The sequence below is a fragment of the Nothobranchius furzeri genome, chromosome 9 (assembly GCF_043380555.1).
Source record: "Nothobranchius furzeri strain GRZ-AD chromosome 9, NfurGRZ-RIMD1, whole genome shotgun sequence".
NCBI classification, from domain to species: domain Eukaryota; kingdom Metazoa; phylum Chordata; class Actinopteri; order Cyprinodontiformes; family Nothobranchiidae; genus Nothobranchius; species Nothobranchius furzeri.
In genome coordinates, this window is record NC_091749.1 from 49,747,503 (window position 1) to 49,764,587 (window position 17,085).

At 37.6% G+C, this 17,085-nt stretch overlaps 1 protein-coding gene and 1 long non-coding RNA gene across 4 annotated transcripts in view; one reads left to right on the forward strand and one right to left on the reverse strand.

The window, feature by feature from the left end:
• The window catches only part of LOC107381812 (C-Jun-amino-terminal kinase-interacting protein 1), a 97,258-nt gene that overhangs the window by 47,339 nt on the left and 32,834 nt on the right, over positions 1–17,085 (forward strand). For all 3 annotated transcript variants that reach the window (XM_054732221.2, XM_054732222.2, XM_015953698.3), the window contains one exon: positions 5,382–5,639. In XM_054732221.2, the coding sequence (XP_054588196.2) occupies positions 5,382–5,639 (258 nt within the window). The remainder of the gene's footprint in view (positions 1–5,381; positions 5,640–17,085) is intronic.
• Positions 12,048–14,412, reverse strand: LOC139071798 (uncharacterized). The gene is made up of 2 exons (XR_011521618.1): positions 13,979–14,412; positions 12,048–13,539 (listed from the first exon to the last, which is right to left on the reverse strand). It is a non-coding gene; the product is annotated as an uncharacterized lncRNA (long non-coding RNA).

The following is a 17,085-nucleotide window of genomic DNA, read 5'->3' on the forward strand; positions in this document are numbered from 1 at the left end:
TAATTTATTTTATTAATTTCAGGTCAGATCCTTTCTAGATCAAATTAAATATATATCTAGTAGTATTTTTAACTAGATTGTCAATATCATATTAAGCTCTAAGTTAATGTATCATTTTTGGACTTTTACTGTTGTGTTCAGTTTGACCTGCTTGCTGTGTATTTTATTCTTGGAAAGTTTTGATTGGATGAGAGTCATCTTCATGGCAGCAGCTCTGCCTTACTTAGCCTCCTTGTCTCCTAGCAACTGGGGGCAGGGCAGGCGGGGCTCTGGTAAAGGGGCCAGTCTAAATGTGTTGCCAGAAAAGGCATGCAACAGAAGAGCTGATTGCACTACAAAGTATTGATGTTTTTCAGTGGGTGAATAGGTGAATAGCAGATGAGAAGGGGCTTTGACTAATTAGGGGGATGATAATGGAAAGATGGTTGCCATTAGGAGGACAAAATAATAAATTCATCTGTTCAAGCCATAAAACAGTTATTTGAGGGTACCTTTGGGAGGGAGGGATGAATAGAGTGGGTACATGAATGAATGAATGAATGGCTGAGAGGATTGGGACAGACAAATAAATCTGTTGATGGAAACATGATTGATGAAATGAAAAAGAATGAAAAAAAGAAAAAGTAACAGATGCGTGGGTTGATTATGTTATACTAATTGATGGAAAATGGTCATTGATGGATGGATGGATGGATGGATGGATGGATGGATGGGTAGGTAGATGGATGGATGGATGGGTAGGTGGATGGATGGATGGGTAGGTGGATGGATGGATGGATGCATGGGTAGATGGATGGATGGATGGATGGGTGGGTAGGTAGATGGATGGATGGATGGGTAAGTGGATGGATGGATGGATTCAGTTGTCAAAAGCAATAGGCTGATAGATGAAAAAAGAGCATACCTCGTATGAGTGACTGCATAAACACGTTAAGCTGTGGATTTTTTCATGCACTCATGCATTTTAAGTCCTGTTTTCTTGTGGGCTTAAAACCCTCCATCTTGGAATCAGTTATTGGTGCCTGCACCTGCGTTTGTCTCACAACACATCAGTGCTGGAGCTCCAGGAAGTCTTTCCCAAAGCTTAAATGATCTCCTATTTCTGAGTCGGTATCTATCAAGACCCTCTCTATGGACATGCTATAATCATGCTTTTTGAACCTTCATGGTTCCCGTAGTCTCTCTGTGCATGAGCAGAGCATGCTTGTAATGTGTGTGAACGGGCTAAGTTAAGCGATGGTTTTCTTTTTGCTGCCTGGGTGGAGCCCAGTTAGCAGTGTTGCTGCGTCATGCTAACGGGACTCTGGATTCCAGAAGTTGCGGTGTGGTTCTAGATGGATTTATAGATGTAAGCTATTATTTTAGATCAGACCTATGTCATTTAAAAATGCATGTAGGACACGGACATATGGCTCAGACCTTTTGCTACAGCTGTAAACACAATGTTCCGTAATGATTAAGAGCACGAAAGTAAACAAAATAGTTATTCACAACACTAGCAACAGCAACTATCTTGTTTCACATGTTGGAATGACGTATGCGGATCCTCCCGCTGGGAGGATTTGAAACACCGCCATCCTCTGCTGGATACTGTGGTGCGCTGCTGCACCCTGGTTGTTTATTCTGTTATTGTTACCGGTACTTATCTTGCAAAGTGAAATGCTCGGTCTCAGATTTTGTAAGAAAAATAATAAAATTTCCCCCCAAAATGCGACTCAGTGTGACTTAAAGCGCCTTGGGCTTCCTGACAGGGTTGCGGAAGACACTTTATAAATAAAGCTTTGATTTGATTTGATTAAATATGTTTTTTTCTTCTTCATTATACATTTTATGGCTGGTGCGACTTATACTCCGGAGTGACTTATACTCTGGAAAATACGGTTCATAACGCCTTTTAGAGTCCTAGGACCTCCCCGAGGCACGTAGCAACACACCAGTCATTCACTCGTGCATGCACACATTCGCTCACTGGCGGTGACGAACCAGAATGTCACCACTGCTGCCGTGGGGCTAACTGACAGAAGTTGGGCTGTCATACAAACTACGTGCTGCCAGTTCCCTTCAATCACCATAGGCAAGAGTGAGACATGAACTGGTTATGAGGCAGGCACTTTACTCCTTTGTCACCTTCTCTGCTCAGAAGAACTTTTTGGAATATCCCTTTTAACAGAATACAAACAAAGAATAAATGTATTTTTCGTAAAGGAGTAGTAAAATTCTAAAGGCTAAAGGCTGCATATCTACCTACGATTTAAGAAAGGAAAATGCCTTGTGCGTATTACATCGAACACATGTATACATCCAAAAGTGATGTCAATAAATGAATGCTTTTAACACTTTTATGAGTTTCTTATGACTATTAAGTTGCCTTCTCCCATAAATGAAGGCTTTTTCTCAGAATAAAAGACCTCTGGATTACTAGGATAAGTGTCTCACTGCATATAAATGAGCTTGAAGGCAACACTTAGCCAGTGGACGTGGATTAACCTGTATTCCCTTCACCAACTGTGAGTTAGCTCACATATGTGATTATACGTGTCGATATTTGTTTTGCTACATTGCAAAATACAAACAATATAGAGTTAGTGCATTGTTTTATTAGGCGTTAATCTCCAATGAGCTTTAGTCAAACTCTGATCCCACCTTTGGTTTGTATTATAATGAAATATTAATAGCTGTCTGAAGGTATATTGATATTTTACAGTTAATAAAAGTATTAGGACATGTTTACATGCATATATTATTCATGTTTGTATACTTGATTTTTGTGTTAAGTGATTGGACTTTGCATGTGAAGCTAAGAGAGCTAAAGACCATAATAGGTTTTTCAGGGAGCCAGATGTCGATGTCAAAGTCAATTAAAGGAGTAAAGGAGTAGCTGGTTGTGCTTGGCTGTCTGCGGGAGCTGTAGTAGTGACGTTAACTGAAGTAGACTTTACTGACCCAATGCCTTTTGACCTACTCCTCCCCAAAAAGTCACATTTGTTTTGGTTTTCTCAGAAAGACCCAACAACTTTAATTAGAAAATCACACCAAAATAAAGCTAAAGCAAATACTACGTAATCTTTGGCTAAATAAACTCAGAAATATATATGAACACTTAAGTTAACACTCTTAAAATTATTTTTGAAATGATGTTGCCAAAATAGTTGTTCATATAAAAGTGCTCTTGCAGAAAAGCACATAGGGCTATTTATGTATTTTGCTTTCAGAGACCATGACTACATCTTATTGACTTTTTCAGAAGAAATACTGAAACATTTCGCTATATTGACATAAACCATTTGCCAATATAGGATGGACATAGTTTTGACCTTAGAAGTGTGTGTGTGTGTGTGTGTGTGTGGGGGGGGGGGGGGGGGGGGGGGGGGGTTACAGTAAGTATGCAAGCAAGACTTTACATTGAAGAGCTTAGAGGCTTTTTTATGCAATGTCAGGAATGCAGAACTATAAAGTACACAGATGGCAGTAAAAAGCAAGCAAGAATCAGCAGAGCCAATAGATGAGCTTATGGACGTTTCTAATGGGAAACAGGCTTCAGAAACAGGGGACAGAAATTTACTTTGGAAAAAGTAGGGGGGGCATGTCCCTCCAAAAAACTACGTCCATGTAATATAGTCATATTACATCTATAGCCATTAAAATATATACTGGTGTGTTAGTTTTCTACTTTTGTACCAACTCAAAGATTCATTTGTCAGCTTCCTCACAGACATTAATTTATAAATACTTACATCACCATTAACATTATTATACAAACTTTACAGAATTATTTGAAGAATTTGAAATTATTTAATTTATTTATTCAAACAGCAGTCCTGCACTCTGTGACCCTGCTCAGTCTATGGTCCATTATTCCTATTATACTATTTGTCCTAAGTGGATCCAATCTATGGTATTGTGATTTATTTTTAGATACGTTTTTTATTATTTTATTATTTGTTGAATTAGTATTAATTTCAGGGACCTACAGAGTAATCTTCTCTGTGGGTGGGTTTGGCATTATGTGCTATAGTTAGCTTTTCTTTTAGACAGATGGTCTATTTTTACCTGATTTACTACAAAACGTATTTAAACAGTTTTAGTCAAATATCACAAGATGCCCTATAGGTTATAAATTGTAAGTCACTTTGGATAAAAGCGTCTGCCAAATAAATAAACATAAACATAAATAAATGTAAAACCTAAAAAAAAATTTCAAAGGATGACTTCAAGTTCTTTAACTCATTCACTGCCAGCCGTTTCCTGATCAGAAAAGCTCTTCGCTGCCAGTAATTTTCAGTGTTTTTACTGTTTTTGTAAGAGTCACAAAACGTTGCGCTCTTTGATGGTGTCGATGCCAAAACTACCAAAACAAAGAGTAGACTCACCTCTTACAGCAGGAAGAATCCGCGTGTTTCGAGTGTTATCCATTCTTTCATAATCCGTTGTGAAATTGTGATCGGCAGAAGCTTTTCTGGTTCGCGCCTCATTTTTTTTACAGCAGTGGCCCAAAACGATCTTCTAACACATGGATTTTCTGCTTCCTGATCATGTGACATGTGACATACGCGAATGAAGATCGGCTTTAGATCTGGGATGTTTGTTCTCACGGTGTGAGGGCTCATTCAGACGCCCACACAGTAAAAAATGCAAATAGCGACATCGCGTCGATGGTAGTGAATGGTTGGATTTAAAATGACAACTTTTGTCATCAATGGCAGTTAATGAGTTAAGATAAAATGGCATCTTTTTTTTCTAGTTACACTGTCTGTATCCATTTACATCTCATTTCTGTTGAAAATAAAAGACATACATTTTGGGTAAGAACATTCACACTCAGCCACCACTAAAAAGTCTCAGATTTTTATTCTTTTATTTTCTTATTTTAGTACAGACATGTTTAGGTTAGAAAGATAAAGGTAATTACAGAATGGCAATAATACAGCAAATACTATCTACTATGTACCAATATTTGATTTGCTGCTCCTAGCAAGAAACAACTTTCTAACCTATTGAATCTATGGCAAATGAGATCCATCTCATGGATGCAGGAATTTTACTGCTTGAATACAGCAAAGGAATCATGTATATAAAGACAGTGACTATAAAATAGACACAAATGGACATAAATGAGTTTTAAGGAGAGAGAAAATATTGTTCCCTTTGAATACATTATGCCTAGTAAATAGAACTGGTAACAGAAGAAGATTCTATAAATAGGTTCTGCATGTGCTCTCCTTTAAGCAGCCTGTTGGCAACGAAAATGTTGTTGGTGAAGACAGCAGCTTCTAATTGGCCGGCTCGGTCTCCTCATACCATGCACACACAATCTGTCTTTCTCTCTTTCTCTCCTTGTTGCTTTGCTTTGACTGATGCTGTATTCCCTCCAATCCCTGTAGGGCTGCGTGAGACGGGGAACCAATAGTATGTCAGGGAGGATTGATCTGGGAGCAGTTGGTCAGCTTCAGGCTGAGATGTTGCATTTGGACCTCATTGATGGTGCTGACGGTTACCGCGGTGATAAAGAGTCCTCCAAGGCATCAGCTGTTGCATCTCCGGCAGTCACCAAGGACCCTGCAGCATCTGTCACCATGGATACTTATCGGCCCAAGAGACCCACGACACTTAACCTTTTCCCAATTGTGCCACGCACACAGGTAAAGTATATTAATCTTATCTACACACACAAGCACAATTTCTGGAAGGCATCTGAACATAAATTAAAAAAAAAAGATTTATGTCTGTATGACTGGCTGTTTGATGTTGTTCCTTCTATACAAATATGACATTTAAAATGAAAGAAAAAAAAGGAAACGACAGGCTAGTCTGATAATCACTTTTTGTTCTTGAAGAATGTGCTTTTTCTATACTGAACAATAGATTCAATTGTAAAAAGGCTTTTTTTTTTGCTTCCATTTGGTGCCAATCTCTGTTTGTGCTTGGATGCAACTGAAGCTCGTGACTGTGTGTTTGTGTCTACTATGTTAACCAGTGTGAGAACTTAAACCAAGAGGGAGTCCACCACATAGTGTTTGTGGTTCATGTTTAAGCTTTAGCTTACATTTAGGGGTTGATATAGATGCAGAAATGTCTATTTTAAAGATTTTTGTAACTATACGTTTAAATATGACTATAGTAAGTGTGTCTGTGAAAGGATGATGATTGTTGTTCTGTTAAAATCTATAAAATATTTGAATTTTTTTTTTTGAAGAACAGATTCAAGTGTGGTCTGATGTATTGCCCAGTTTTCAACCTATGTGTGCATGTATTTGTATCCAGCTAAAACATCTCAATCAACAAAACCATGTTAGTTTTGTCTTTAGTTCAGTTTAAGCTCCAAAGTCATACAGTCATACAGCCTCATGCAATAGAGCATTAATCCACTAAACTATGGGTTAGCATGCTTCATGTTGTAGGATTCTAGGACCAGATAGTATAACCTCTGGAATAGGCCATGGAAATCCACCCAAATATAACCACTTAAAGTATGAACAACTGCTAGGTGTCAGAACATTACTGATACTTTAGGTGTTGACTTAATCCTAATATGCTTTGAATGAAAGTAAGAACTTAAAGGTTCCATTACATAAAAAATAAATTTTTGAGTTTTTTTAAAGGTAAAGTCCCATTAGTCATAATCACACACTGGTGACATTCATCTCAGCGGGTGACCCATTCTTGTGGGGAGCGGTGAGCTGCAGCTGCGGCTGTGCTCGGGAACTATCTAGTGGTTTAACCCCCCAATTCAACCCTTAAAGCTGTGCATCAAGCAAAGGGGCATTGGGTCCCATCTTTCAAGTCTTTGGTATGACCCAACGGTTTTTGAACCCCAATCTCCCAGTCCCAGGGTGGACACTCTACCACTAGGCCACTGAGCTGGTTTACCATGTGATATTGTTGTTTTCTACCACAAACCTTGTCTTTGTTGCATTGATGCATTTTCCTGCCTTAGCTTCAAAAAAATTTTTCTAATTCTTTCAAAGCCTGCAGATGGGACAAAGTAGCCCAAGTGTTTCATAAGGCATTGCTCCTCCCCCTGAAGCTCTCAGGTCTGGAACCCGCCTCCCCTGGAAGTAGGTCACTAATGCCCACTTCCTCTAAGATGCGGAAATAGAGCAGTCAATTTCATGTTGCTGTTGAGAATGTGACCTTCATGTCACAGATGACTGCTTTAAACCTCAAACGGTACCAGAGTCGATATTCTGACAAAATACTTCTGCATTTGGGGACAAAACACTGCTATAAAAACCATGCATCATGTCTACAAGGATGTATGTAATGGCCAGCACAGGATATGTGTGTTAGGCGACTAATGTTTTGTAACAAACTTGGTAGTCTTGTGGTTAGAGTTTGCCATTTTCACTGGTTTGACTTCCAGCCTTGACAGCAATTTATTTATCTTATTTTGTTTAGCTATATATGCCAATGTAATGTTCTAAACCCTTTTTTGGTCAATTGTTTAAAATAAAAGGACTAATCTTCTTTTTGTACTTTGTTTATTTAGCCAGTGTGAGTCCATGTGAGGTGAGCAGAGTATCAACTAAAATGCTGCTTGGAAATGATCAAATTCAAAGATCTTTAGAGACACAAAATAGTTTGCAGAAAATAACCAATAAAAATAAGTAATTAAAAAAAATGTTAATTTGCTTCAGCTGTTACTTCTAACACAGAAAGTCGAACCGGTGTCAGGACAAGGTGATAGGCACTTGCTTTAACTACTAGACCACCATAGCCAATACAGCAACTGACTTACCTTGCTGTTATCCAGTCCGAGGCCAGATGTCCATATGGAAATAAGGCTCCAAATCTTGTCGTCTGAAGCTCTTCTCTGATGTGCAATTTTTTTATTCCTGAAACTGGTGCACTGGAGCTTTTTTCCCCAAAGTATGAATTAGAAGGCAGTCTACACCTTTAAAGAGATATTACACAACATTGGGTTAATCCCTGTTGTGTCACGACTCATCTGTCAAAAGGAACTAGACGATAATGTGGCTTACAACATAAATTAAGGCAAAATGCATAAAACATGTCAATACTTTAATAAACAATATTGGATATTTAAGCCATGTAAGGAAAATAATATGCATTCTTTTACTACATTTTAAACTAGTGTATAGGCCTGTAGGGTGGTCCATTTGTTATGTAACTGCTGATGTTACTGTCTTGGATGGTAAATTTGCCTGTCACTCCAACACACTTACATCCTCTTTCAGTGCGGGCTGTCAGCACGATCACACAAGCACTTCTATCCTCGCTCACGCTTTGTGCTTTGCCCAGTTTTGCTTAGTTGGAAAACTTTATCTTCATGTGTGTGTTATTGTCATTAGTGCTCTCGCACCATTTTTGTTCTTTGGAGGTCTTTACCCTAGTGATCAGTCCCAGGTTGTGGAACAAGCTGCATACAAATGTAAAACAGGCTGACTCTCTTATTGTGATTAAATCTTGCCAATAGACTCACGTTTTTTTCTAAGGCCTTTGATTGAAGATGTTGTACAGTACTTTCGTACATGTCGCTGTTTTTTTTTGTTTTGTTTTTTTTGGGGGGAGGGGGTATACATAAACTGTAACTGTAAATGTAATTAGCTTCTGATAGAAAATAGATGGTGAAAATCTAAGCCTGACCACTCTAAGTTACATTGTGAATTGGACTCATCCATATTGACTCACGACAAGGAACACTGTTGTTCTTTTAGTGTCCAGAATCAACAGAGAACATAAGCTTACTGCTAGCATAGCAACTTAAACATGACTAAGTTCCTCCTGGCTTGCTATTTGTGGAGATAAAACATCCATGTCCCATGAGCAAACAGTTAGTAGTAGAGTTGCATTGCTTTTATCCAATCCAAGGCAAAATATCTAAAGATCAAGTAATAAGACTCCTGTTTGGAGCACAGCTCTGATGTCTCGAGCCTAATTTATACATTGTGATGGAGACACAAAATGCCATTATGCATATAAAAATAAATTAGGCTTCAGACTTGGTCCTGCTGGGCCAAGGGCTTGTGTGCTTTTAGTGCCCTGAGTTATGCCTGCAAGGCGTTCATTCCTACTAGAGACCACTGCAAATGTTTTGATTCAAAAAGTAATCCACACCTTTAAGATATAAACAATTGAGGTTTTGTTGAGTTTAGGCTAACATGACTTTGTTTTAAAAGCACTGCCTTCAATCAACAATTTTTTTAATCTTTTTTTGGTGTATGATCATTGGGCTTGTCTGGTGGGACTCTTTTCTCTTAGTTTTTATGAGTCCTCGAGAGAGCTCATCAGTATGTCTTTCCACTTCCCTGTGTTTCAGCCTGTTTTGTTGTGCAGCCACAGTTTTGCAGCCCAGTTAGAGTGTTTTCATCACACCAAAAAACATGTTACTACTTGTTCTGTAGCCTTGACTACAAATTGTTAGTCTGCTTAAAGGTTTTTACTCCACACAGCACAGTCTGGTGCTTGAAATGGGTGTTAAAGTCTCTGACTAGAGATATATTTATTTCATTCAATTTTTTTTTACAAATTCTTCTATATTTGTTTTCAGTGCTCATCCATTGCTGGCACTTGGATTTGTAGAATTAGTTTCCTCCATATTCTGATGAACCCCAACTACCATCAGTTTATCCTCTGATTCTCATGCCTTGTGTCATAAACAACAGCTTACTCAGTCCTTGCCTTTAAAGTTAAAGTAAATTCCATAATAAAACTTTATTTGCTGTTTATTGTAGTATTTTGCTCCTAACTGTGGGATATAAAGACAAAAGGACAAACTGACAGATCTTGGCAACAGTAGGTCATAAACCCGTTTAATAGACCTAGCCCTACTCTGATAAAATTCCTTGTATGATGCTACTGGGATAGAATGTGGTCAGAGGGGATTTACGAACCAAAAGAGATAAAAAAAAAAGTAGAAGTCCCTTTGGCTACATTCTCATACAAAAGAAGAAACAAAATGTAAAAACATAATAAACAAAAGATCTAGCCAAATAAATGAGAAAAAAAATGGAATTCAGGTTATTTAAAAATAATGCACACTGGTTATATATAATTAATATCAATCTTGATTGATTGATCAGTTTGACCCAGCTAAAGCTTGTTCATGTAAAGTATATGTGTGTGTGTACATTATGTTCTGTTGTGCTTTCAAATTAGATTATAAATGTTCTCCCTTTTATATAAAGTACATATTTCCATTTATTTTTATTTTTTTTGTAGGCTTTATACTTCTCTTTTGACATTTTAACTATGTAATGTGCTAATTGTCTTTTTTTTAATTATACAGGGCATGTTTATTGGGTAAATTTTTATCTGTAAAAAATATAGTGTCCAAAAATTTTGGTTTTCATAGGGCCCAGACTTTCTGTTGGTACCCCTGCAAACAAGCAAATCTAGATTCACACACACAGATCTTTTGAGACTTTTACCCATACATGAGCGATGAGTTGGAATGCTAACGGCTCGTTATTCATTGCTTGTTTATAGGAGAACTCTTTTTTTTTTCATTCAAAATTTATAAAATTAACACAAGCAAATAAATACAACATAAACGCAATGGAATAAAACAACAACATTTGAATGAACAGGAGCAGACAGAAGAAAAATCTTATGATTTATGCCCCTTTTTACAAAAGAAAATTATCCGTAAAACATATACAATATAACCTCAGTCCCTTTCCCTTTTCATAATTACTTAATACAATTGGTTTTATAAATTTTTTAAATATAGCAAGTGAGTTTGATTCTTTAATTTCTCTGTTAAAGGAGACATAACATGCTTTTAAGTTATTCCTTTTTACATCTAAATCCTTCAGTTGGGGTCTAAATACAGTGGAACTGCAGTTCTTTGGTCTGATTTCCTCATTATTGTTGCTCTACAGACCCTCATCTACCCCTGTTCTGAGGAGAGTCTTGAGAACGAGCCGTTTTTGGGTACTGTCTCTTTAAACTGGAGGAGGAGCTGTAAACTCCGCCCCCCTCCATAGTGCAGACCTGTACTCTCCTCCCCCAGTCGGACTTTGTAATTCTATAGAGAAATCATTATTTAGCATAGCAGATTTAGCATAGCATATTAGCATTTTTAAAACATGTGGGGAGAGTAGTTCATCAAGCTGTTTCAAGGCTGCTAACTCTCTCATGCATTTGTCTGTAGTCACTCACACACACCCGTCACGGCCGACGGAGGGACAAGCGAGTAGGCACGTGCGCGCACACACACACACACACACACACACACACACACATCCGTCACGGCCGACGGAAGGACAAGCGAGCAGGCGCGCGCGCGCACACACACACAAGGAATGCTGCTTGCTTATTTATTTCTATAAAAAATGTTTTAAAAAATGATACAGCTCATTAAAACACCATTAAAAGAATATATTTTATTAAGATCTCTCTCTCTCTCTCTCTCTCTCTCTCTCTCTCTCTCTCTCTCTCTCTCTCTCTCTCTCTCTCTCTATATATATATATATATATATATATATATATATATATATATATAATTATAAATAATTTTATAAGTAGTCTTTTTTATATTGGGTGTCTTAATGGCTGAAAATGGATAAAAAGCAGTTACATTTTAATTTAAAGATTTGAGATTCTAGTCAAAAATAAAGAACATTCCTCCAAATGTTCTTTAATGTGATCATTATAATTCTAATGCTTACAACTTTGTTTTTATTGTCTGCAATGTGTAGCCTATCTTTATTAAATGTGTTTTCAGCTGTAACGTGGTAATTCTCTAATGTGTACACAGAGGTGGACATCAGTGCTGCAGTGAAATTCCCAAGATAAGTCTGCTTTGCTAACAAATATAGTTAAATCTTACCTGCATTCTAAATAAATACCATTAGGTGAAAACATCAGTAGGCATCGAGTTATTGATACAATCCCTAACAGCCAGAATGGAAGAAGAGTATGCTGGGTCATCATGGATCTGAGCCTGTTCTGTGTATTTACCTACAGGATGCAATAAATGTCTACAAGGCTGAGTTTGGACCATTACATCTAAAAGAAAACATACAATCAGTGATTTTTTTAATTGTTTACATTAAAGGCCCAATGTGTGATATTTCATCTTATAAGTTATCAAATTTCTTGTATCACATTCTCAAATTTGTTTTTTTTAATGATAATTCAAACAAGCATTTATTCTAAGCATTATTATTAGCTTTATATTTTAATATTTTAGACAAAAGAAGCAGACCGGTGCTCCATATGGCATGCGCCATCTTAAAATACAGTGACCTTTTAGGGACATACAACATATTAAGCTTCGCATTTGATGTTTGCGTTTTTAAATGATGTAACCTCAAAGAAACAGCAGGGGGCAGAAGTGCGCCTTGAAAGCATGCAGTCTGACAAAGTAACTAAGAAGAAGAAGAAACTAGCCACACCGTACTTCTAGCGATGGAGGATCACACATATTCTACAAGCAAACTTGAGAAACGGGATAGTTTGTCTCATCCAAGTAAAAGAAAAAGGATTTTGAAAAGTGAACAAGACCGGCGTCATGAGAAAACCAGAGTAAATATAGGAGCAAATATACGTTGCGGCTGGTTTGAGCAAATTCGGCTCCTTCATCTTGGGATGCTTGCCCTGCTTCTGTCGCATGTCTAACACCTCTGCCTCTCTGTGCGCTGGCACACATCTGTCCTCTCCCTCTTCCTCTCCCTCTTCCTCTCCCTCGTCCTCTGTCTGTCTCCACTGATGAACCATCGGATGATATCTGACTCTGTTTACGGAGAGAAAACAATTACAGACTACACTACCTTGTATATTTCCAAAATGGCAAATAGAAATATAACATTTCTCAAATAAAATGAACAAAATATTGTCATTTTTTGTAGTCAGAAGTCATCACTAACTAGCTGCCGTTTGCTATTAGCAAACATAACTGACATAAAAAAGTTTTTCTCATTCAAAACCTATTTAGATTAAATTAATAAAATAAGTTAGATGAAAACAACTAACCTGTTCGCTGACTTGAAAGCTGGAATTAGATGATGACATGCTGCCGTTTACAGCAACACGATTTTGTATTGTATTTGTTATATTTGTTAATAAAGTTTTAAATAATGATAAAAAAACCCTTTTTGATCCTCGGGGGCTCCAATAGCTGCAATACCGACTCTAAACTGCGTGGTGCTAAAGAGTCGGATCTTTTTACTATGATTTCTGTGAATTTCACACACGGGGCCTTTAATATACAAATTTTCTAAGTATTAACCTCACAGCAAATAAGTAGAACAATGTAATAAACAGGTTTTAGTAGTTAAACAGGCGTTGTGCACACAGGTGCTTTGGGTCCCGGTGCTGGTGTATCTAGGTCTCAGAGTTCCTGTCCTCCTGCCGTCTTCTGTTGTCCTCAGGATACGGATTGATGTTTCCTGATGATGAGGGAGGGGCAGTATGTGGGCTTCAAACTGGTCCTGGATAACAGTGGGAGACCTCCGTTGTCTGAATACTGAGACTAGAGGGTTGGTGAGATGCAGATCTTCTCTACCTCATCTAGAAACGGAGTTGATTCAGGGAAAACTTTTCCAATGACCAGTTCCATGATGTCATCGCCATATTCTGCAATGATAGACAATAACTTTAATGACATATTTTGTCTACAAGCAGCTTTAGGAAAGTTGGTTCTTTAGCTTTCATGTTTATAGTCACGTTTGTGTTGCTGCAGTGACTTCATATTATCCTACAAATGTAATAAAATAGTGACACTAAAATTATACAAATGATTCCTTATGAAAGGAAGCTCATTAGAGAGCAGTGCAGACAGACTTACTACATGCTGCAGCTGTTTTTGTAGGCCAGCTGCTGCTGAATTTGGGGAAAGTTATTCTGTACACGTCCAGATCAGATGGTCGATTACAGAAAATAATGTATTTCAATAATTTCTAAACAGACTAAACAAGTAAAACATCTAATAAATCACTCTGCTGTCATCAGACGGAGTGATTCAGGGGTGAGTTGTTCTTAATGATGAGGGTGGCTGAGGTGTGTCATCACTCACTTTGGTCTGGTCCAGACCGTCTCTTTACTGGTGGGTCTCCTTCCTCAGTAGGTGTCGTGAAGCTCCAACATCTGAACGTTCTATGTTCCTTAGAGGAGAATTAAAGTAACATTAGCAAGCTGGCTAAATTATTTTTTACTAGCATCTCAAGGACTTGGAGAAGCAGATCTTCACTTACCTAAACATCAGACCAGTTTGTCCCAGCTGAGCTCATCAGGGCGTTAGTCTGACAGCCTGTCAGTGAAACACGGCTCCAGCCTGCTGGATGTGGACTCTAAAAAGCAAAGGAACATTTCTACTTTTGTTTTAATTATTTTACAGCTGATTTGATCAGCTTTCCGACGCTCATACAGACGGTGAGCTTCGCTGCATCTGACTGATGCAGAGTTATTTTTTATATCTGCAGTGAGACAAAAAACTAACCTCACTTCACTCAGAGATCGTTCTTTAAAACTCTATTAAATCCACTGTGTTGACGCACTTTAATGACTGTCACGCTGCATTTTAGCTGATATGGGACTTTATTTACTGGATGCTAAGATTACATCACACTCACGTAGAATAACACACAGGACCTCTGCTGTTACAATCAGTAGAAGGTTATCATCTGGTGTAAAAGAAGGCGTTGATCAGAAATCACGTTTTATTCCAAGAAAATCGGCCAAATCCACATTAATCTGGGTGCTAACGTTACTAGCATACTGTGCTAGCGATAGCAAGCCGGATGCTAACGCTTTAGTGCTGCTAATGCCCGTAAATCTAAAGTAAAGTTTGTCGACATTTTAGAGTGATATGAAGCTTACCACTCTGCTGCTGTGTCCCGTCGCTGCCACATTCAGATGGAAATTACTCCTTTTAGATAGATGAAGCCATCAGTACTTAGCCACTAGCCTGGAGACATGAATGAACGAACCACGCGCGCGCGCACACACACACACACACTCACTCACACACACAAACACACACATTACTTTTTCTCCTGTGTTTTTTTAGCAGTTGTGTCATCCGCTCCTGGGTTTAAATACTGCCACACCACCCTTCCTTAAAACGAGGAACAGTTTTGAGCTGTGTGTGGCTAAAATAACCAGACATTCTGCATTTTTCCAAAAGGACTACAAAAAATCTTAGCGAGAAGAAAAAATGGCGGATTGGCTCTGTGTTTAGCCGAGGGCCATTACCATATTTGGTAGTTATCCTGACGAAATAAATTACTGATGTAATAGATAATTTGAAAAACTGAACGGGTGGACAAATATGCCCAAAACTTAATTATTAAATATCTAAATAGCAACTCCAGTGAATAATAAAAGCCTTTTTGCTCACTTAGACACTTAAAATGTGAAACACACTGTGTTAATGGATAAAAAAGTGGGTTTTTCATGTTATGTCTCCTTTAAGGGCATTCCACAATCTTACACCATTTAGAGAAATATTACATTCCTTCATTTTCAGTCCCTTTTAACATGTACCCACTTACTCTCTTATGAAACATTTTCTGAAATTAGATGATAAATTACTCGTATTCACTTTATACATTATTTGCAAAATTTTCCACTCTACCAAGTCAGGAAATTTCAGTATTTTATATCTAATGAATAATGGATTAGAGTGATCTCTATAGTTACTGTTATTGATCCTCAATGCTCTTTTTTGTAAAACGAACAAAGGTTGAGTAAAAGTTTTGCATTGGCTCCCCAAATTTCTAAACATGCTTTCTTGTGTTTGGTTATTTATTAATGCTAATGTTGGTGATAATGTTGCGTTTAAATGTGATTTTCAAAGTCTGGGACATTTTAGTCAAAGAAAATGAGTTTAAGGGAACTGTGTAAGAAGGCATTACATCCCTGCAGGTCAAGTCACTAACCTACTCAAACTGTACCATTCTGGGCAAAGCTCTGCTCGTTACAATGGCTAAAAATTATGCTCACGTCAGTGATGCTCTTTCCCACCTGCTGATTCACTTGTTTCTATGGCAACAGCCGAGCTTCCGCTTGGTACACATAGTGATGTGAGTTATGTGTGGTGGGTGGATGGAGGAGGACATAGACAAGATCTTATTTGGGATTTAATGTCGTCACAGGACCTTCCACTTCCTGTTTTTAAATAAAAATCTCTCATTTGCAGATAAAAATTATTATTTCTTCCAACCAAATTTTTTATAGAACAAAACCTGCTCTCTAATTGTAATTTGATAGGTTTGTCTGTTGCTTTTAATTGATGAAACATCCTGAATATATCTTACATGTAAGTCATGTTTACTTTCGTGTATTTTTTTCTGGTGATAATAGACATGTCTGCTGATTGATGACAGCTGCACAATGTCTCCTACTGTGTACATTCAAATGATTATGTTTAATTATTATTCACTGATAGACTTAACTGTTATAAATTGTAAATTGTAAAATTTTTTACCATTGTTTAGCTAGTGAAGTCGGAAGTTTCAAAAGAAAAACTTTTTGCCAACTTACAAGATAACTTTTCAGCTGCCAATTTCCATCTTGCTGTCAGATTTTGGCGACCGTAGATCATTAACCTGTTTAATAGATTACCACCCAGCCTTACTTTGATAAGGTCAAGGTCAAGGTCAAGGTCACATTTATTTCTAAAGCACACTTATTATTGCTTCTGCAACCCAAAGTGCTGTACAACACAGAAGATAAAATCACAAACAAGTATAACTAAAAACCATACAAATCAGCAAGTTAGGATAAAAAAACATTACATCACAAAATTATAAAATCAATATAAATGAGAAAGAATGACAATGACAAAATAAAATCATCCTACATAAAAGCCAGGTTGAATAAATGAGTTTTAAGCAAGGACTTAAAGACATCCAGACTGTGAGGTCCTGATCTGCAGAGGAAGACTGTTCCAGAGTGTAGGACCGGCCACAGAAAATGCCCTATCTCCTCTCGTCTTTAGGCGAGCCTTTGGAACTGACAATAAAAACTGAGCCCGACCGCAAATTCCTGGCAGGAGTGTAGGGTGACAATAAATCATCTATATAAGGAGGGGCCAGACCAAAAAGTGATTTATAAACAAAAAGTAACAATTTATACTGAATCTTGTAATGCACTGGAGAGATGTGATCATGCTTCCTTGTA